The 16,243-nt window shown below is 51.8% G+C and overlaps 3 protein-coding genes across 6 annotated transcripts; 2 read left to right on the top strand and 1 right to left on the bottom strand.

Moving 5' to 3' along the window:
• Positions 1–89: 89 nt before the first annotated feature.
• WDR54 (WD repeat domain 54) lies at positions 90–4,187 on the bottom strand. 4 transcript variants are annotated; one of them, XM_030827127.1, is made up of 10 exons: positions 4,045–4,187; positions 3,445–3,667; positions 2,924–2,986; positions 2,470–2,536; positions 2,324–2,377; positions 1,876–2,015; positions 870–970; positions 608–770; positions 354–428; positions 90–275 (listed from the first exon to the last, which is right to left on the bottom strand). In XM_030827127.1, exons 1-10 carry the CDS (start codon positions 4,086–4,088, stop codon positions 144–146), a joined length of 1,062 nt encoding a protein of 353 aa, XP_030682987.1. In that variant the 5' UTR covers positions 4,089–4,187; the 3' UTR covers positions 90–143. The 4 variants fall into 4 exon arrangements, with proteins under 4 accessions (XP_030682987.1, XP_030682984.1, XP_030682986.1 ...); XM_030827124.1 differs by having other exon boundaries at positions 1,876–2,003; XM_030827126.1 differs by having other exon boundaries at positions 1,876–2,003; positions 4,023–4,111.
• A 3-nt stretch (positions 4,188–4,190) lies between these two features.
• C14H2orf81 (chromosome 14 C2orf81 homolog) lies at positions 4,191–11,633 on the top strand. The gene is given in 4 exon segments (XM_030827115.1): positions 4,191–4,295; positions 9,541–9,801; positions 9,888–10,887; positions 10,890–11,633. Coding segments are annotated over 4 exon segments (1,944 nt in total). The 5' UTR covers positions 4,191–4,277; the 3' UTR covers positions 11,555–11,633.
• On the top strand, positions 6,939–9,555 carry LOC105738951 (high mobility group protein HMG-I/HMG-Y-like). The gene is made up of 2 exons (XM_012502703.2): positions 6,939–7,458; positions 7,492–9,555. The coding sequence occupies exons 1-2, from the start codon at positions 7,357–7,359 to the stop codon at positions 7,702–7,704; spliced, it is 315 nt and encodes a 104-aa protein (XP_012358157.1). The 5' UTR covers positions 6,939–7,356; the 3' UTR covers positions 7,705–9,555.
• Positions 11,634–16,243: the final 4,610 nt, after the last annotated feature.

Below are 16,243 nucleotides of genomic sequence, written 5' to 3'. Positions count from 1 at the left end.
GCCTGGTCTAGACCTGCCTCACGTCATCCCTGGAGCATAGTTCACCAGCTGTGAAATATGACTGTGATACTGAGTAATCAGACAAAGGCTGGGTGGAGTGGGTACTTTATGAATACCACAGGGACAAAGGAAGGCTGCTCTTCTCACACACTGCTGAATCTCCGGATCTCCGCAAGGTCATAGCCAGTCACAGCAAAGGAGCTGCCTGAGGAATCACAAAATCGAGCACCACACAGCTGGGTGTCGGAGACACACTCACCATGACAGTGTTCCACCTGGGGGAACAGAGGGCTGGTCAGGGCCTGCTGCCCCATGCTTGGGTCTCCCCATTCCACCCACCCCATGACACATACCTCAATGTAGCCACTCTCTGGGCTTCTGCTCAGCTTCCAGATATGCACAAAGGTGTCCTCACCTGCAGAGAGTAGCTGCGGAAGAGGAAGAGGGGGAGTCAGAATGCCCTGACGGGATAGATATAAGCTGGAATCCCCAGTCCAGGTGCCCCAGGGGAGGTGGCTACACTGAGTTGCAAAGACAAGCCTGTGGTGTTCTCTCAACATTCCACTGCCAGGAAAAAGGGTATGTAGGGACAGAGGAGGAGACTGACCTTGCCCACCTCAGAAGCCAGGTCCAGGGCGCAGATGGCCCGGGCATGGGCATTGATCTGGACATGTAGATTTCCTGTAGTGGCCTCATACAGATGCACTTGTCCATTCCCATAGCCTGCCGCTATGATCCCCTGCCACAGCTGCACAGAGGGGCACGGGACTCTGCAAGGGTGACACCCAACTTTGTTTTGCACAGATCAAATCCTACTCCCCAGCCTGAAGCTACCTCAGGAAGCCCTCTACCCCTTCTGCCTCACCTACCCAAATCCTGGAATGCGGGTCAATAATGTGAATTCTGGCCCTGACCGCCAGACACACAGCAAGCCTGAATCATCTGCCGTCACCATGTCAGCCACACAATCCTGAAGGGAAAGGCAAGATCAGCCCTTCCCTTTCTCCCCTGCTATGGTCCTGTATATACAGGGCAGGAGGGGAAGGGAGGCAGTGTGTGCATCTTTGCCTCTCCAGGTAAAGGGCAAGATGTGGAGCCCTTACTAGCTAGACCCATCAGAAACCACCCCTACCACCAGGGTTCCCTTGGGAAGCATGAACTGCTTTCCTTGAATTTCTTCATGGAGTCCCATCCCCCAATAACGTTAGGAGGGGGTGCACAATTGCCTCACTGGATGGATGATAAAACTGAGGCCACTGTCATGACCTTCTGGAGGTCTTGTAGTGAACCAGTCACAGTCATGACTAGACCCTGGGCCCCTGCACCCCCAATACCAGGCAGGCAACGCAGCCTATGGGCCTAGCCCTATGCCAGGTACAATGGAGAATATGAATAAGAAAATATATACCCTGTTCTCAAGAGGTTTGCAAATTACTTGGGGAGACAAGAGTTGTCTTTTGAGGGCAGTGCCAATTCAGATTTCAGCTAAGAGACATCAGTGGGAGCTAGAATATGGGGAAGGCTTCCTGGAGAGGATGGATGGCACTGGAGCTGGGCCTGAATAGGTGGGACTTGCCCTAGAGAAGGAAGCTGCACATTTCAGAGCTGGAAAGTATCTTAGAAACCATTTGTTCCAACTCCTCATTTCACATCAGTATTATAAAATCTTAGTTAACTATAAAATACTACATAAATGTAAAATATCTCTGGCTTTGTCACTGAACCTGGTTGCTGAAGACTAGGAAAATGCAGATTTGCCCAAAGCCATCCACCTGTTTGGTGGATGTCAGTCTTGGCAGAGCCAAGACTCAAAGCCAGGTCCCCTGCCTCCCAGGGTGGGGAAGGCTCCCAGGTGGGTAGGGGAGGTCCACTCACCTGTCCCTGGGCAGGCTCGGTGGCAATGTCTGTGATTGGCATCTGGTGCCCAGCCAGCTCCTCGCTCAGTACAATGTTGGGACCCTTGGCTGGGATGTCAAACACCAGCACCCGGCCTGACCACGTTCCTGTATCCAGAACTAGTACTCCAGTGATGACTTCCTGACCCTCCTGGGTCTCCAGCCACCATACTCAACATTTACTCCATCCCAGAAACCTTAGTAACAAAACCCCCTCTCACTGCTCTAACAGCCATGCCCCTTCATTCACTAGCCTCATCCTATCCCACCCTGACCCTCTGAACCCTTCCATGGTTTACTAGAGTCTCTGATTCCACTCCACTTCCACCCTTCCCTCTAACTTTCCACAATTTCCTCAGGCCCTCATTATTCTGGCCACAGCCCACATGCCCCAGCACCCCTCCATGCCCTGCCCTTGGCTCCCTCACCCACACAGATGAAGTGGCCACTGGCAGCAATTCCCCGGGCAAACACAGCCTGTACTGAATATGAAAGGGGAGAATGATCAGAAATATCCCCTCCTGCAACCCTAGCAAACACTCCCTGCCCCCACCCCACTTGATCCTGCAGGTACCTGGGGAGGCATCTCCAGAGTCCAGTGCATGCCAGTAGACCATGGTGTAGCCATTGGACTCGTACATCTGGAAGACCGGGGCAAGAACCAGGGGGCATAACCCAACGTGACCTCTGCTGAGTACTTCACATATCCATGTTAGCCTTAGCCCATTTAATCCTCAAAACAAATCTGGGATGTAGGTGCTATTTTTATCCTATTTTTTTCAGAGGACAACAGTGAGAGTGAGAAGTTAATGGTGTAAGAACATACAGCTAGTAAAGGGGCAGATACTGGAGGTGGCACTTGGAAACTGGAAAAGATGGAAAGATTGAAGATAAGAAATAGAAAAAGAGTGAGTGGGCCAAGCATGTGAAAAGTCTGGAAGTGTTTAGAGGCAAGTGGGAAAGTCTGGAAGCCTGGCAGGGGAGCTGAGAAGGCTCTGGTGGGGCAAGCAGGAGAGTCCTCTTCTTACCTGTATTCCTCGATGTGAGGTGAGTACCAGCAGCACTCGGAAGGGGAGGACACACCAGTGGACCTGGAGGGAGGCGCATCAGTGTAGGGAGAAAATCAAAGCAGGTAAGATGAGATTCTTTTTTTGGGGGGGGGGGGATGGAGTCTTGCTCTGTGGGCCAGGCTGGAGTGCAGTGGCACCATCTCGGCTCACTGCAACCTCAGCCTCCTGGGTTCAAGCGATTCTCCTGCCTCAGCCACCCAAGTAGCTGGGATTACAGGTGCACGCCACCACACCCGGTTAATTTTTTTGTATTCTTAGTAGAGAAGTGGTTTCACCATGTTGGCCAGGCTGGTCTCGAACTCCTGGCCTCAAGTGCCCGTCTCAGCCTCCAAAAGTGTTGGGATTACAGGCGTGAGCCACCGCACCCGGCAGAAGAGGGGAGATTCTGAGGTTAGGACATGCCTGCTCCTGAAGGTTTGGAGAGAAAAGGCGGGGGTAGGACTGGGTTCAGCAACATCACTCCCAACTCCATGCCTCACCTGAGTGATAAGTGGGGGGCTCACTCCAGCACCCTCCTTAGCGTGGAGCTGGCGCTGGGCCAAGGGCACACCCTCAGGAGCAACGCTGAGAAGCTGGGCGCTTGGTCCATGAACCACACCAAAATACGTGAGGTTGCGAGCCGGCAGCTGCAGCACACTGAGGTTGTTGCACAGGGCGGCGGCCGAGCCTCGAAGGGGAAGGGAGGGCTCCCAGCGGAACATCCTGTGGGGAGGTGCATCCGAATCACCAGGCGTGCTACAAACAGACGCAGCGGAGATGTCCGAGGGCGACTATCATCGAGCATTTCGGAAGATGCCTGAGACTGGGTCACAGGATGGGGTGCCCAGAGGACGGTGATGGGGGAGGGTCACATGGCGTGGGGAGGGTGTCGAGGAGCAAGACAGGGGAGTCCCAGGGCTGTTTTGGGGCGACGGGGAATCGCAGAGGAGGAATGGGGATGACACAGGACCACCCGATGGCCCCCAAGCCCGCGAGCCAAATAAGTGTGATGAAGCCCCCAAGGCTTTCTCCCTCGGCTCGGATCCCTGAAGCCCCCGGCCTAGGTCAGAGGTAACACCTGCAGCCCCAGATCGGCTCGCCTGACTCCTGGTTGGTAGGGTCCCTCCAAATCCGCCGCCACCATAGAGACGACGCACGTACGCACGGCCCTTGGGCGGGGTGAGCGGCCGGAACGTGCCCCGGGCGGCGCGGTTGCCGGGGCAACTGTGGGCGGGGCGAGCGACCCCGAGCCGGTGGTTGCAGAGGCGACCGTTAGGCGGCTTCGCGACCCGGATGCGGCAGAAACACCAGCGTTGCTGCGACCGCTTTGGCGATGGCGCACGAAGGCTCGGTGAGCTTCAGTTCAGCTGGGGATGCGCCAGAGCCAGGGTCGGCCGTTAAGGTCTGTGTCGGGAACAGTGGGCTGGCTCTGGGCCGCCCAGTGCCCCTACTCGCTCCCGCCCACCGCGCGGGAGTTTAGATGACCAAGGAAGCCACGTCGGTACTCGGGCAGAAAACGTACACCTGCACGGTGTCCACTGAAACGCTTTGTTACACTCAAGCCATGAGGGAAAGGGTCAGGGGGTGGTGTAGAGCCTGAGAACAGGAAGTGGATTTTGAAACAGCTAATGAATGTAATAAGTCTCTTACATGGTGGTGCGTATTTAAATGGATAGGCATTTAGAGAGAGAAGATAACAGAAAAAATCTATTTCGAGAATTTCAAGAGGAAGAAACATATTAAATAATTCAGAGGCTGCACTTGAAAGTCAAATTGTTTAAGAGCCAATCAATTTTAAAATAAAGAAAACGGGGCCGGTCGCAGTGGCTCACGCCGGTAATCCCAGCACTGAGAGGCTGAGGCGGGCGGATTGCCTGAGCTCAAGAATTCAAGACCAGCCAGGCCAACATGGCGAGACCCCGTCTCGACTAAAATACAAAAAATTAGCTGGGTGTGGTGGTGCCTGTAATCCCAGCTACTCAGGAGGCTGAGGCAGGAGAATCGCTTGAACTCGGGAGGCGGAGGTTGCAGTGAGCCGAGATTGCGCCACTGCGCTCTAGCCTGGGTGACAGAGAGAGACTGTCTCAAAAAAAAAAAAAAAAAAAAAAACGGATTTGAAGAGCCTTTGTGCAAAAATATCTCTGTCCCTTCTGGTCACCATCACGGGTGTCAGATGCAAGGCTGGAAGGGGAGGTCTAAGGAACCAACTCTCTTTACCCAGTCCAGTCAGCCCTGCTCTAGTCAAGCTTGGCCTGGGCTGTGGGCCACTCCTGGTGCTTGCTACAGGGCTGTTCTCTCTGGTGGATAGGGGTAATGAGACCTAAGGGATTTTGAGTTCTGTAAGACTTAGGAAACATCAGATTTGGGGGGATAAGGAATTTTAGGAAACAGATATGAGACAAGGTTTTAGCGGGGCAATAGGCAAAGGTTTGGGAAGATCACATTTGGAAGTACATTTTGGAAGGAACCAGGTTCAGGGAGACTGTTGTGGGGAATTGAGGGAGCTCCCAAGAGATTGTAAACTTTTTATGTCCCTAAAGTGAGTTTTGAGGACTAGTCTTTTTTTTTTTTTTAAGTGATTACAAAAGGAAACAAACTCATTGTAGAGAACTTACAAAATAGAAAAGAGCATAGGAAGGAAACGTATCCTCTGTTATCATTTTGATGTTTTCCTTTTGTTGAACACATAGTGGTTTACATATATGAGATCATAATTGATATGTAATTTTGTATCCTGCTTCTTTCAATTAACATTACATCATAAACATTTGCTTTATGCCATTGCAAATTCTTTCTAAAGATTACCTTTAATGGCTGGGTCAGTGGCTCACGCCTGCGAGGTGAGCAAATCACTTGAGGCCAGTTCAAGACCAGCTTGGCCAACATGGTGAAACCCCATCTCTACTAAAAATAGAAAAACAATTAGCCAGGCCTGGTGGCAGGCGCCTGTAATCCCAGCTACTCCGGAGGCTGAGGCAGGAGAATTGCTTGAACCTGGGAGGCGGAGGTTGCAGTGAGCCGAGATTTTGCCACTGCACTCCAGCCTGGGTGACAGAGCGAGACTCCGTCTCAAAAACAAAAACAAACAAACAAAGATTACCTTTAATCATTGCATAATATTTCAGTATATATAGCATAGTCAATTATTCTTTTTAAAGACATGTTTTCAATATTCTGCTATTATAAAAATGCCACAGAATTTGTTGGAGAATATATTTTTATCTGCATTTCAGAAAATGCCTTTTGGTTGTATTTATAGAACTGAAATTGCAGGGTTGAAGAAGTGAAAACATTTTTTAATGTCTTCATGCATACTGTTGCAGCATGGTATCACACTAAACCTTTGCCAATGCTGAGTATTCTTGTTTTTAAAATAATTCTAATTTGATGAACTAGAAATCAGAATCTCAATACTATATTTATTAGTCATCTATAGTCCCTCTTTTGTGAAATGTCATGTCCTTTGCTTATCTTTGGGATCTTAAATGGTTTTTCTTCTTATAGTTTAAGTTTTTATTGTAATATAGCCCAAGCTGGAGTTGAACTCCTGGGCGCAAGCAATCCCCCGCCTCAGCCTCCCGAGCAGCTGGTACTGTGGGTGTGCGCCACTGTGCCTGGCCATTTTTCTTCTTCTATTTTTTATTTTATTAGTATTTATTTATTTTTTTTTTTGAGACAGAGTCTCGCTCTGTCACCCAGGCTGGAGTTTGGTAGCATGATCTCAGCTCACTGCAAACTCTGCCTCCCAGGTTCAAGTGATTCTTGCGCCTCAGCCTCCCTAGTAGCTGGGATTACAGGCGCCCACCACCATGCCTGGCTAATTTTTGTATTATTGGTAGAGACGGGGTTTCACCATGTTGGCTAGGCTGGTCTTGAACTCCTGACCTCAAATGATCCACCCACCTCGGCCCCCCAAAGTGCTGGGATTACAGGCGTGAACCACTGCGCCCGGCCATTTTTTTTTTTATATGATCTTTTAATTTACTCCGGGATATTTATCTTTTTTCATATTTGTTGCAAATGTCTTTGAGAGGCTCTGGAGTCAGACAGACTTGCATGTGATTGCATTCTGACTTCACTAACTCCTACTTGTATGATACTGGGTAAATTACCATAAAATGGAGATAAGAATAGTTGGTTAAAAAAAAAAAAAATGTAGAGAACTTTTTAAGCTCTCCTGAGCCGGGGCTGCGCTCTTCTAAGTGGGACTCCGAGCCTGGGCTATTTCTGGCTCTGGCACGGCTCCAGGAAGGCATCCGCATTTGCGACCAGGGGCGGCTGCGGTGGAGACTGGCCTGTCCTCAGCGCCTAGCACCGCCGCTCCCGGCAAACCGGAGCATGCACCGGAGGCCAGCGGCCGAGTTCGCCCATCCCAGCCATCACTTTTCCACCTAATCCTTAGAGAAGGGAAGATGAGCGAGTCGAGCTCAAAGTCCAGCCAGCCCTTGGCCTCCAAGCAGAAAAAGGACGGCACTGAGAAGCGGGGCCGTGGCAGGCCGCGCAAGCAGCCTCTGGTGAGTCCCAGGACAGCGCTGGTAGGGAGTCAGAAGGAGCTCAGCGAAGTGCCAACACCTAAGAGACCTCGGGGCCCACCAAAGGGAAGCAAAAACAAGGGTGCTGCCAAGACCCGGAAAACCACCACAGCTCCGGGAAGGAAACCAAGGGGAAGACCCAAAAAACTGGAGAAGGAGGAAGAGAAGGGCATCTCGCAGGAGTCCTCACTGGAGCAGCAGCTTCCTTCTGGGACTGGACAGCTTTGATCCGCTCCCAACACCCCCCCACCGCCCCCCACCCCTTCCCCACACCCACCATCACCACTGCCTCCGGCTACCACCCTCATCTTCCACTTGAGCCTTCACCACCACACTACACAACACACCAGCCGCTGCAGGTCCCTATGGGCTGAGTGGGGAGGACTTTTCCTTTGGCCTCTTCCCACCCCCACCCCCCGTCCGCCCACTCATACACATGTGCCCTCCTGGACAAGGCTAATGTCCCGCTTAGCCACACCCTGCACCTGCTGCATCCCCACTGCGTCCCTGATCCCTTGGTGGTGGGGACATGGCTCTCTGGGCTTTTGGTTTGGGGGCCACCTCTCTGCTCCTCCACTGTTGCCTCTGGCTTCCCATAGAGGGGCCTGGGAGGGTTCCCCTGGCCTTAAAAGGGGCCCGAGCCCCCATTCTGGCACACCCCACTCCACTGTCCTAGCAGCAGCAGGTGTGGCCAATGGAGGGGGTGCTGGCCCCCAGGATTCCACCAGCCAAACTGTCTTTGTCACCACATGAGGCTCACATCTTTCATCCTTCCCCACCTTCCCTAGTCCCTGCACTAGGTTGGACAGCTCCCATTGGCTACAGGAAAGCGGGAGGGGTGTGAGTCCCCTACTCCCTCTTTGCAGTGGCCCCAGCCCCCTTACCCTCTGCCTGGGGTCTGAGTACATATTGCAGTGATGGAGATGCAGTCACCTATTGTCCAGGTGAGGCCCATGAGCCCTGTGGCAGCTACCTGAGGTGGGCTGGGGCTGCTCCCCCAACCCTACTTTGCTTCTACCACTTGGCCATTTCCCCCTCCTCAGATGGGGCACCAATAACAAGGAGCTCACCCTTCCCACTCCCAGCCCTCCTGCTTCTGCCACCCCCCAAGGTTCTGGTTCCGTTTTTCCTTTGTTCACAAACTACCTCTGGACAGTTGTTTTGTTTTTGGTTCAATGTTCCATTCTTTGACATCCGTCATTGCTGCTGCTACCAGCACCAAATGTTCATCCACGTTGCCTCCTGCTCTGCCCACGATCCCCTCCCCCAAGTTACTCTTCGTGGGGAAGAGGGGCTGAGGCATGGCAGGCTGGGTGACGGACTACTCCAGTCGGGGCCCTGCCCCTAGGATGCTGCAGCAGAGAGAAGGGGGCCCAAATCCACCATAAAGCATGTAGGGGCCGCCCGCTCCCCCTCGTCTGTCAGGGAGGGGTAGCCATGATTTGTCCCAGCCTGGGGCTCCCCCTCTGGTTTCCTATTTGCAGTTACTTGAATTAAAAAAAAAAAATCCTTTTCTGGAAAACAAAATGTAGAGAAGACTTTAAATAGCACCAATAATTCCAGGACTGTTTACTGAATTGTCTTTCTCAAGTAATTTGAACTCTCAAGAATTTTGAATACTTTGCTCATAAGGGCCATGAAGTTAAACCTTCACATTGCCTGGGCTTGCTCACTGTGTGCTCCTAAGCAAGGATGGTTAACTTCTGTCAGACTTCAGTTTCTTTTTTCTTTTTTTTTTTTGAGACACAGTCTCGCTCTGTCGCCAGGCTGGAGTGCAGTGGCACAGTCTCTGCTCAGTGCAACCTCCATCTCCTGAGTTCAAGTGATTCTCCTTCCTCAGCCTCCCCACTTCAGTTTCTTTATCTGTCAATTGTGGTTAGTGGGCTGTTAATGAAAATTATTAGGTCAAACATCTACTAAGTATCCGTCACATAGTAGGCTCTTCGTCAATTCGCCCTTTTCTTTCCCACTAGACAACTTGAGAAAGCTTCCTCCTAGCCTATAGCTACTCTTCCGTTCCACTTCTTGGTTTCTTGCTCTGACTGCCCTGTTTTGTTCTCACAGAGGCAGGAGAGGCAGGTCCGAGACCGCGGGATGACCCGGTCCGCGGTCCGAGACCGCGGGGTGACCCGGTCCAAGGCGGAAAAAGTGCGGCCGCCCACTGTGCCAGTGCCGCAGGTGGATATTGTGCCTGGGCGGCTCAATGAGGCCGAGTGGATGGCGCTTACGGCCCTCGAGGAGGGCGAGGACGTGGTAGGGGACATCTTGGCCGACTTGCTGGCTCGAGTTATGGACTCTGCTTTCAAAGTCTACCTGACTCAGCAGGTGGGCCGGGATCCGGGTCCTTCAGACTCATCTCCTCCCTCTCCCGCCCCTCCCTGCCGACCTGAGATCCTCTCTCGCCTCCGCAGTGCATTCCATTCACCATCAGCGAGGCCCGGGAGGCCATGCTGCAGATCACGGAGTGGCGCTTCCTGGCCCGGGACGAGGGAGAATCTGCAGTAGCTGAGGACCCCACATGGGATGAGGACGAGGAGCCTTCGCCATGCACGACGGACTCCTGGGCTCAGGGTTCAGTGCCCGTGCTGCACGCGCCCACCTCGGAGGGCCTGGAGAACTTCCAAGGTGAAGTACACTCCTCGGGAGCCTCTCCGGACTCCTCTGCCGTTACTCCTGCTCTCCCCTTTCCGACATCTCACTGCCCGAGTGCATTTCCCCAGGACCCTGGGAGCGTGGACCGGATCCCTTTAGGAAGGTCGTGGGTGGGTCGAGGCTCCCAGGAGCAGATGGAATCTTGGGAGCCTTCTACGGAGCTGAGAGTCACCTCGGCCCCTCTTCCCACGTCAGAGTTGTTTCAGGAGGCAGGGCCCGGAGGTCTTGTAGAGGAAGCGGACGGCCAGTGTAGCGGCCTCTCCTCGGCCGGGTCCTTGAGCGCGACCTTCCAACTGTCGGTGAAGGAGGCGCCTGCCGACGATGCCGACCCTTCTCTGGATCCGTACCTGGAAGCCAGCCCCCAGGCCTCAACCGAGAGGGGACACCCCTTCGGCTTCCATTTGTCGTTGGAGGACCTCTACTGTTGCATGCCCCAGCTGGACGTGGCTGGGGATCGGCTGGAACTCAGGTCAGAGGGGGTGCCCTGCATCGCCTCGGGCGTGTTGATGTCCTGCCCCTCTGTGGGCGGCGCCACCTGCCCCTCTGCGTCCTTCCAGCAGCAGCGGGCCAGGCCCTCGGATGTGCGGCTGAGCGCCCAGAACCACAGGATGCGCCGCAAGGCGGCCGTGAAACGCCTGGACCCTGCGCGGCTCCCGTGCCACTGGGTGCGCCCTCTGGCTGAGGTCCTGGTCCCAGACTCTCAAACACGCCCCTTGGAAGCCTACCGCGGCCGCCAGCGGGGCGAGAAGCCCAAGGCCCGGCCGAACCCCAAGCCCTCGGCCCCGGCACCCGTGTCTCCCCGGCAGCGTTCTTCCCTCTCCGGCCGGGCATTCCTTTCTGTGCCTTGGACTCGGGCCCCGCACTCCAGTTCCCCACTTTAAATTTAGGCCTATCGTCGCCATCCCTTGGGTCAAAGCTGCCATTCCCCAACTCCAGGATTCGCTTCCTCACCACACACCCGGTGCTCCCTGATGTGGCCCGCAGCCCCAGCCCCAAGCTGTGGCCCAGTGCCAGGTGGCCCAGCGGTTGGGAGGGGGAGGCCGAGCTGCTGGGCGAGCTGTGGGCTGGCCGGACCCGCGTGCCTCCACAGGGTCTGGAGCTGGCAGACAGGGAGGGCCAGGATCCTGGCAGATGGCCTCGAACCACACCCCCGATCCTTGAAGCCACTTCCCAGGTGATGTGGAAGCCGGTGTTGCTGCCAGAAGCCCTGAAGCTGGCCCCTGGTGTGAGCATGTGGAACCGGAGCACCCAGGTGTTGCTCAGCTCTGGTGTGCCTGAACAGGAGGACAAAGAAGGTAGCACCTTTCCTCCCGTTGAGCAACACCCCATCCAGACAGGTGCCCCAAAGCCCCAGGTGACTGTAGCACAGCTAATGAAAAACTCAGTCCCCAAAGTGTGGTCCTCTAAGCCTGCTGCCTCCGTCTGATCCCTGAGCCTCTGGCAGTGGTAACTGGCCTCTCCCTCTGCTTGCCAGAAATAAACACCTGAGTTGCCTTAGGAACTAGTCTGATGTCTCTTGTCAGTTTCTTCCAAGGGTGTCCACCCTCGCACTGAACCCCAAGGGCAGCAGTTATTCTACAGGCCTAGAAGAAGATAGAACCATGGTTCAGGAAATAACCCTGTCTCCACTCTTAGGAGACCCTGCATTAGGGCCATCACAGAGGCATTCTATGATGCCCATCGCAGAGGCATTCTAGAGAAATCCCCGTCCCCCAAAGGAGTAGACATAAGGGCTGCCAGCGAGTCTGGCTCTGTAGAGAGAACTTCGAGTCTCCTTTCAGTAGGGGAGGAAGGAGAAGGCCCTGCATAAGCACAGAGTGATTCAAGATATGAAGAACTTGATTTCTTGCTTCCCTGGTCCCTGGAGCTTGGTCACTTCACCTTAGACTGCAAATCCAAATTTCACTTTTGAAGTTAAGGAGGAACTCTCAAATTCAAACAGTGTATTGAACAAACTCAAGAGTCAGTGCCTCCTTAAATTTTATCTTAGGCTCCACACCTGCCTCATTGCTAGTCTCCACTCTGCCTAGATTTATCCTGCACCCACTTCCTCCTACAGCATTTCCCCAGCAGGCCCAGGAAGTTTCTGCTATGTTGCTGTGGGCTGCACTCAGCATCCTGGTCTGGGGCGCTGGCTCTGTCTTCCTTATTCCGGTCCTCTTCAACTACACGTGCAGCTCTGACAGAAGTCTCATCCCTGGGACCTCCAGTGCTGCTCCACAGATCTGACTGGGAAAACAGCCATAGTGACTGGGGCCAACAGTAGTGAGTGCTCCTCCCACCCTGAATCCTCACTATGGGCCTCGGCCTCCAACAACTCTCACAGGGAAGGCAGGGAGGAGCATCCACTATCAACACCCTTGTCCCTCCCCCAGTGTCCCTTGTTCACGGTAGTCACCACCCAGCCAAAGTTGTCCTCCCACAGGCATCGGGAAGGTTGTATCCCAGGACCTAGCTCGGTGTGGGGCCCAAGTGATCCTTACTTGTCAGAGTAGGGAATGTGGACAGCAAGCCCTGGCTGAGATCCAAGCAGCCTCAAACAGCAACCGCCTCCTGCTTGGCGAGGTGGACCTTAGCTCCATGACTTCTATTCGGAGCTTTGCCCGGAGGCTTCTGCAGGAGAATCCTGAGATACATCTGCTGGTAAACAATGCTGGAGTCAGTGGTATGTGCCTTGGCTTGCTTCTCCAAACACGTTTCTGCAGCCTCCTTTCTAGCTCAGGAACTCTAAAACAGGTATCCTCAAAGCCTAACCTATGCAATCTCGCCAAAACACTCTAATCCATACCCTCCCCTAAAAAGCCGACATTGAGTTATAGCCTTAAACTTCATTGCCCCCATCTTCGCATGTACGTGCCCCTGTGGCATTTCTGCTGAAGGTGATATGTCCCTCCCAGACCTTGTCTCCCTCAAGGTGGTCCCTTTATCACTCAATGCCAGTGTTTTCATTTCCTCCCAGGATTCCCCAAGACACTTAACCCAGAGGGCCTGGATCTCACCTTTGTCACTAACTATGTTGGGCCCTTTCTGCTCACAAATCTACTCCAAGGTAAGGAAGGATGGGCACCTTCCATGCTGCCCTCTTCCCTGTACCCCTGACATTCTAGTAACTGTCTCCCAGGACCACCTCTTGCCTCTTGGCACCCAGCTGCTTGCTGAGTGGTGATCCAACACACTTTTTGTGTCGCACATCAGGGAAGCCCAGCTGGCACCAGTCAGTATTAGAAGGCTGGTAGAAGAATCATTCAGCCCAAAATATAATCAGCAAGGGGATATGAGATCCCAGACCTCCTTCTCCCATCCCCTAGTTTTAGCCAGACCAGTAGAGTCAGTTTTTGCAACGAAGGCTTCTTGAGGGGGCACTAGGCACCAGAAATAGAGAAAGCAAGAAGACTCAGTTTCTGTTCTCAGGGTCGGCCAGAGGTGTAGGCCATACAGATGATACAGTTGATACATTACTGCCTCGGGCCTAAGTCCTTTGAAGAGGCCCTTTCTGATTGAGAAAGTTTGGCTCCTCCAGTGAAAGGTTCGGGGAGTGGGTGGCAGGTACATTCTCCCTGACGTTTTCTCCTAGATTGTATAATAGCCCCTTTATTTTTTTATTTTTTTATTTTTTTTAAATTACTCATCCCCTTGCAATGTGATAGCCTCCTTAAAAGAAGAGCAATTTTTTTTTTGGTCGGGTAATACATATCCAAAGTACAAAATTGAAAGTGTACAAAAGGATATAGAGGGTTGTTTGTTTGTTTTTTTTTAACTATTTTTCTCTTCTGGTACATAAGCCACCTGTTCCCCTGCTGAGAGGCTACTACTGTTGCCAGGGTCTCACGTATCCTTTAGTGGTCAACTAAATTAATCCCAGTTGGAAAGTGAACAAAGGCAAAACTCTATGCACCTGCAAGTATGATTGTTTTTGTCCCTTTCCACAAATTGTAACATTTTGGAATGTCACGACACTATCTGCATCTTGCTTAGTGACAGTTTGTTAAACTTCTTTCTTGTCTCATCTTCTCTTATCTATTCTCCCCACTGCCACATCTAGTAATCACCTTTCATCATGACACTTTCTTGCTTAAAATCCTTTGAAGGTACCCTCTCCTTTGTAGGATGAACTCTAAGCCCCTTATCTACACTTAGAAGGCCCTGTGCTAGGCCGGGCATGGTAGCTCATGCCTGTAATCCCAGCACTTTGAGAGGCTGAGGTGGGCAAATCACCTGAGGTCGGGAGTTCAAGACTAGCCTGAGCAACATGGAGAAACCCCGTCTCTACTAAAAATACAAAATTAGCTGGGCGTGGTGGTGCATGCCTGTAATCCTAGCTACTTGGGAGGCTTAGGCAGGAGAATTGCTTGAACCCAAGAGGTGGATGTTTCGGTGAGCCAAGACCGCACCATTGCACTCCAGCCTGGGCAACAAGAGTGAAACTCTGTCTCAAAAAAAAAAACAAAAAACCCTCTGCTGACTGACAGCCTTGCCTTTTGCCCTTCTTTAACCCACCTCCTAGTCTCCAGCCAGACAATCTGCAGCTCTTGCACCACGGTCTGTTTTTTTTTTACCCTCTGGTTGTGTTTTTGCACATATGGCTCCTTCTATCTGGAATATCCTTTCTCATCATGTTGGCCTGGCTAACTTTAGTTCACCTGCCAAGATGCAGCACAGATATCACCTCCCCCAGTCACTCCCATTTACGGGGCTCCATTAGCCCCCTTGTACACATCTCTGTGACTGCACTGATGTTGCTCTGTGAAGATCAGTCTCTCCAACTGAGCAGGGAGCCCTTTTGGTCTCTATGTCACTGTCTGCAAATTTAAACTCCATTGTCTTCTTTAAGAATAATTTTCTTTCCAGCAAATTTTGGCTAAATACTACCTGCTCAGTTTTTCATTTGTAATTTGTAATTTTTTAAATTTTATTTTGTATTAATTTTTTTTTTTCTGGGGAGACAAGGAGCAGGTGTTGGAAGCAGCCCATGCAGCAGGCTGGCCTCCTGCTGAGTGATTCCTAATTTCAGTGTAAGGCTCAAAATAGTTTTAGCATTTTAAAAACAATACTGTAAACTCATATGTGACAACTATTTTTTATACTTTATATAATCCAGCCTTTTTTTTTTTTGAGACGGAGTTTCACTCTCGTTTCCCAGGTTGGAGTGCAGTGGCGAGATCTCGGCTCACTGCAACTTCCGCCTCCTGGGTTCAAGCGATTCTCCTGCCTCACCCTCCCGAGTAGCTGCGATTACAGGTGCCCAAGACCACGCCTGGCTAATTTTTTGTATTTTTGCTAGAGACGGGGTTTCGCCATGTTGGGCAGGCTGGTCTGGAACTCCTGACCTCAGGTGATCCACCCGCCTTGGCCTCCCAAAGTGCTGGGATTACAGGCATGAGCCACCACACCCAGCCAATCCAGACTTTTTTATATACTTACTGATATGGTTTGGCTCTGTGTCCCCACCCAAATCTCATCTCCAACTGTAATCCCCACATGTAGAGGGAGGGACCAGGTGGGAAGTGATTGGGTCATGGGAGCAGTTTCCCCCATGCTGTTCTTGTGATATTGAGAGAGATCTCACAAGATTTGATGGTTTTAAAGGTGGCAGTTTTCCCCTGCCTGCTCTCTGTCTCTCCTGCCACCATGTAAGACATGCCTTGCTTCCCCTTTGTCTTCCGCCATGATTATAAGTTTCCTGAGGTCTCCCCAGCCATGCAGAGTTGTGAGTCAATTAAACTTCTTTTGTTTATAAATTACCCAGTCTCAGGTAGTATCTTAATAGTGGTATGAGAACAGACTAAAACACTTATGTACTATTTTAAACTTTTTTTTAAGATTTAACTTTAAGATTGTAATTTTGTTTTTGTTTGGAACATAGTTGGTTTTTTATTTACAATTAAACTTGTTAATAGTTTTCCGGTGATGACCTTCCCTAGCTTTGTTTCTTTAAAAACATTTTCTCAAGTACCTCTGCACACATATTTCTTTTCCCCCAAACCTAGCACCCTTATGTCCTTAGCACCTAGCTTAGTGTCTGCCATATTCCAGGTGCCCAATGAACATTTGTGGGATGGATAAATGAAGAATGAATGTATAAATACATGAAAGCAACTTTCACAGTGTTTCCAGT

The sequence above is a fragment of the Nomascus leucogenys genome, chromosome 14 (genome assembly GCF_006542625.1).
Source record: "Nomascus leucogenys isolate Asia chromosome 14, Asia_NLE_v1, whole genome shotgun sequence".
Taxonomy (NCBI): domain Eukaryota; kingdom Metazoa; phylum Chordata; class Mammalia; order Primates; family Hylobatidae; genus Nomascus; species Nomascus leucogenys.
The sequence above is the reverse complement of the archived record's forward strand: the minus strand, read 5'-3'. Positions and strand labels throughout refer to the sequence as shown.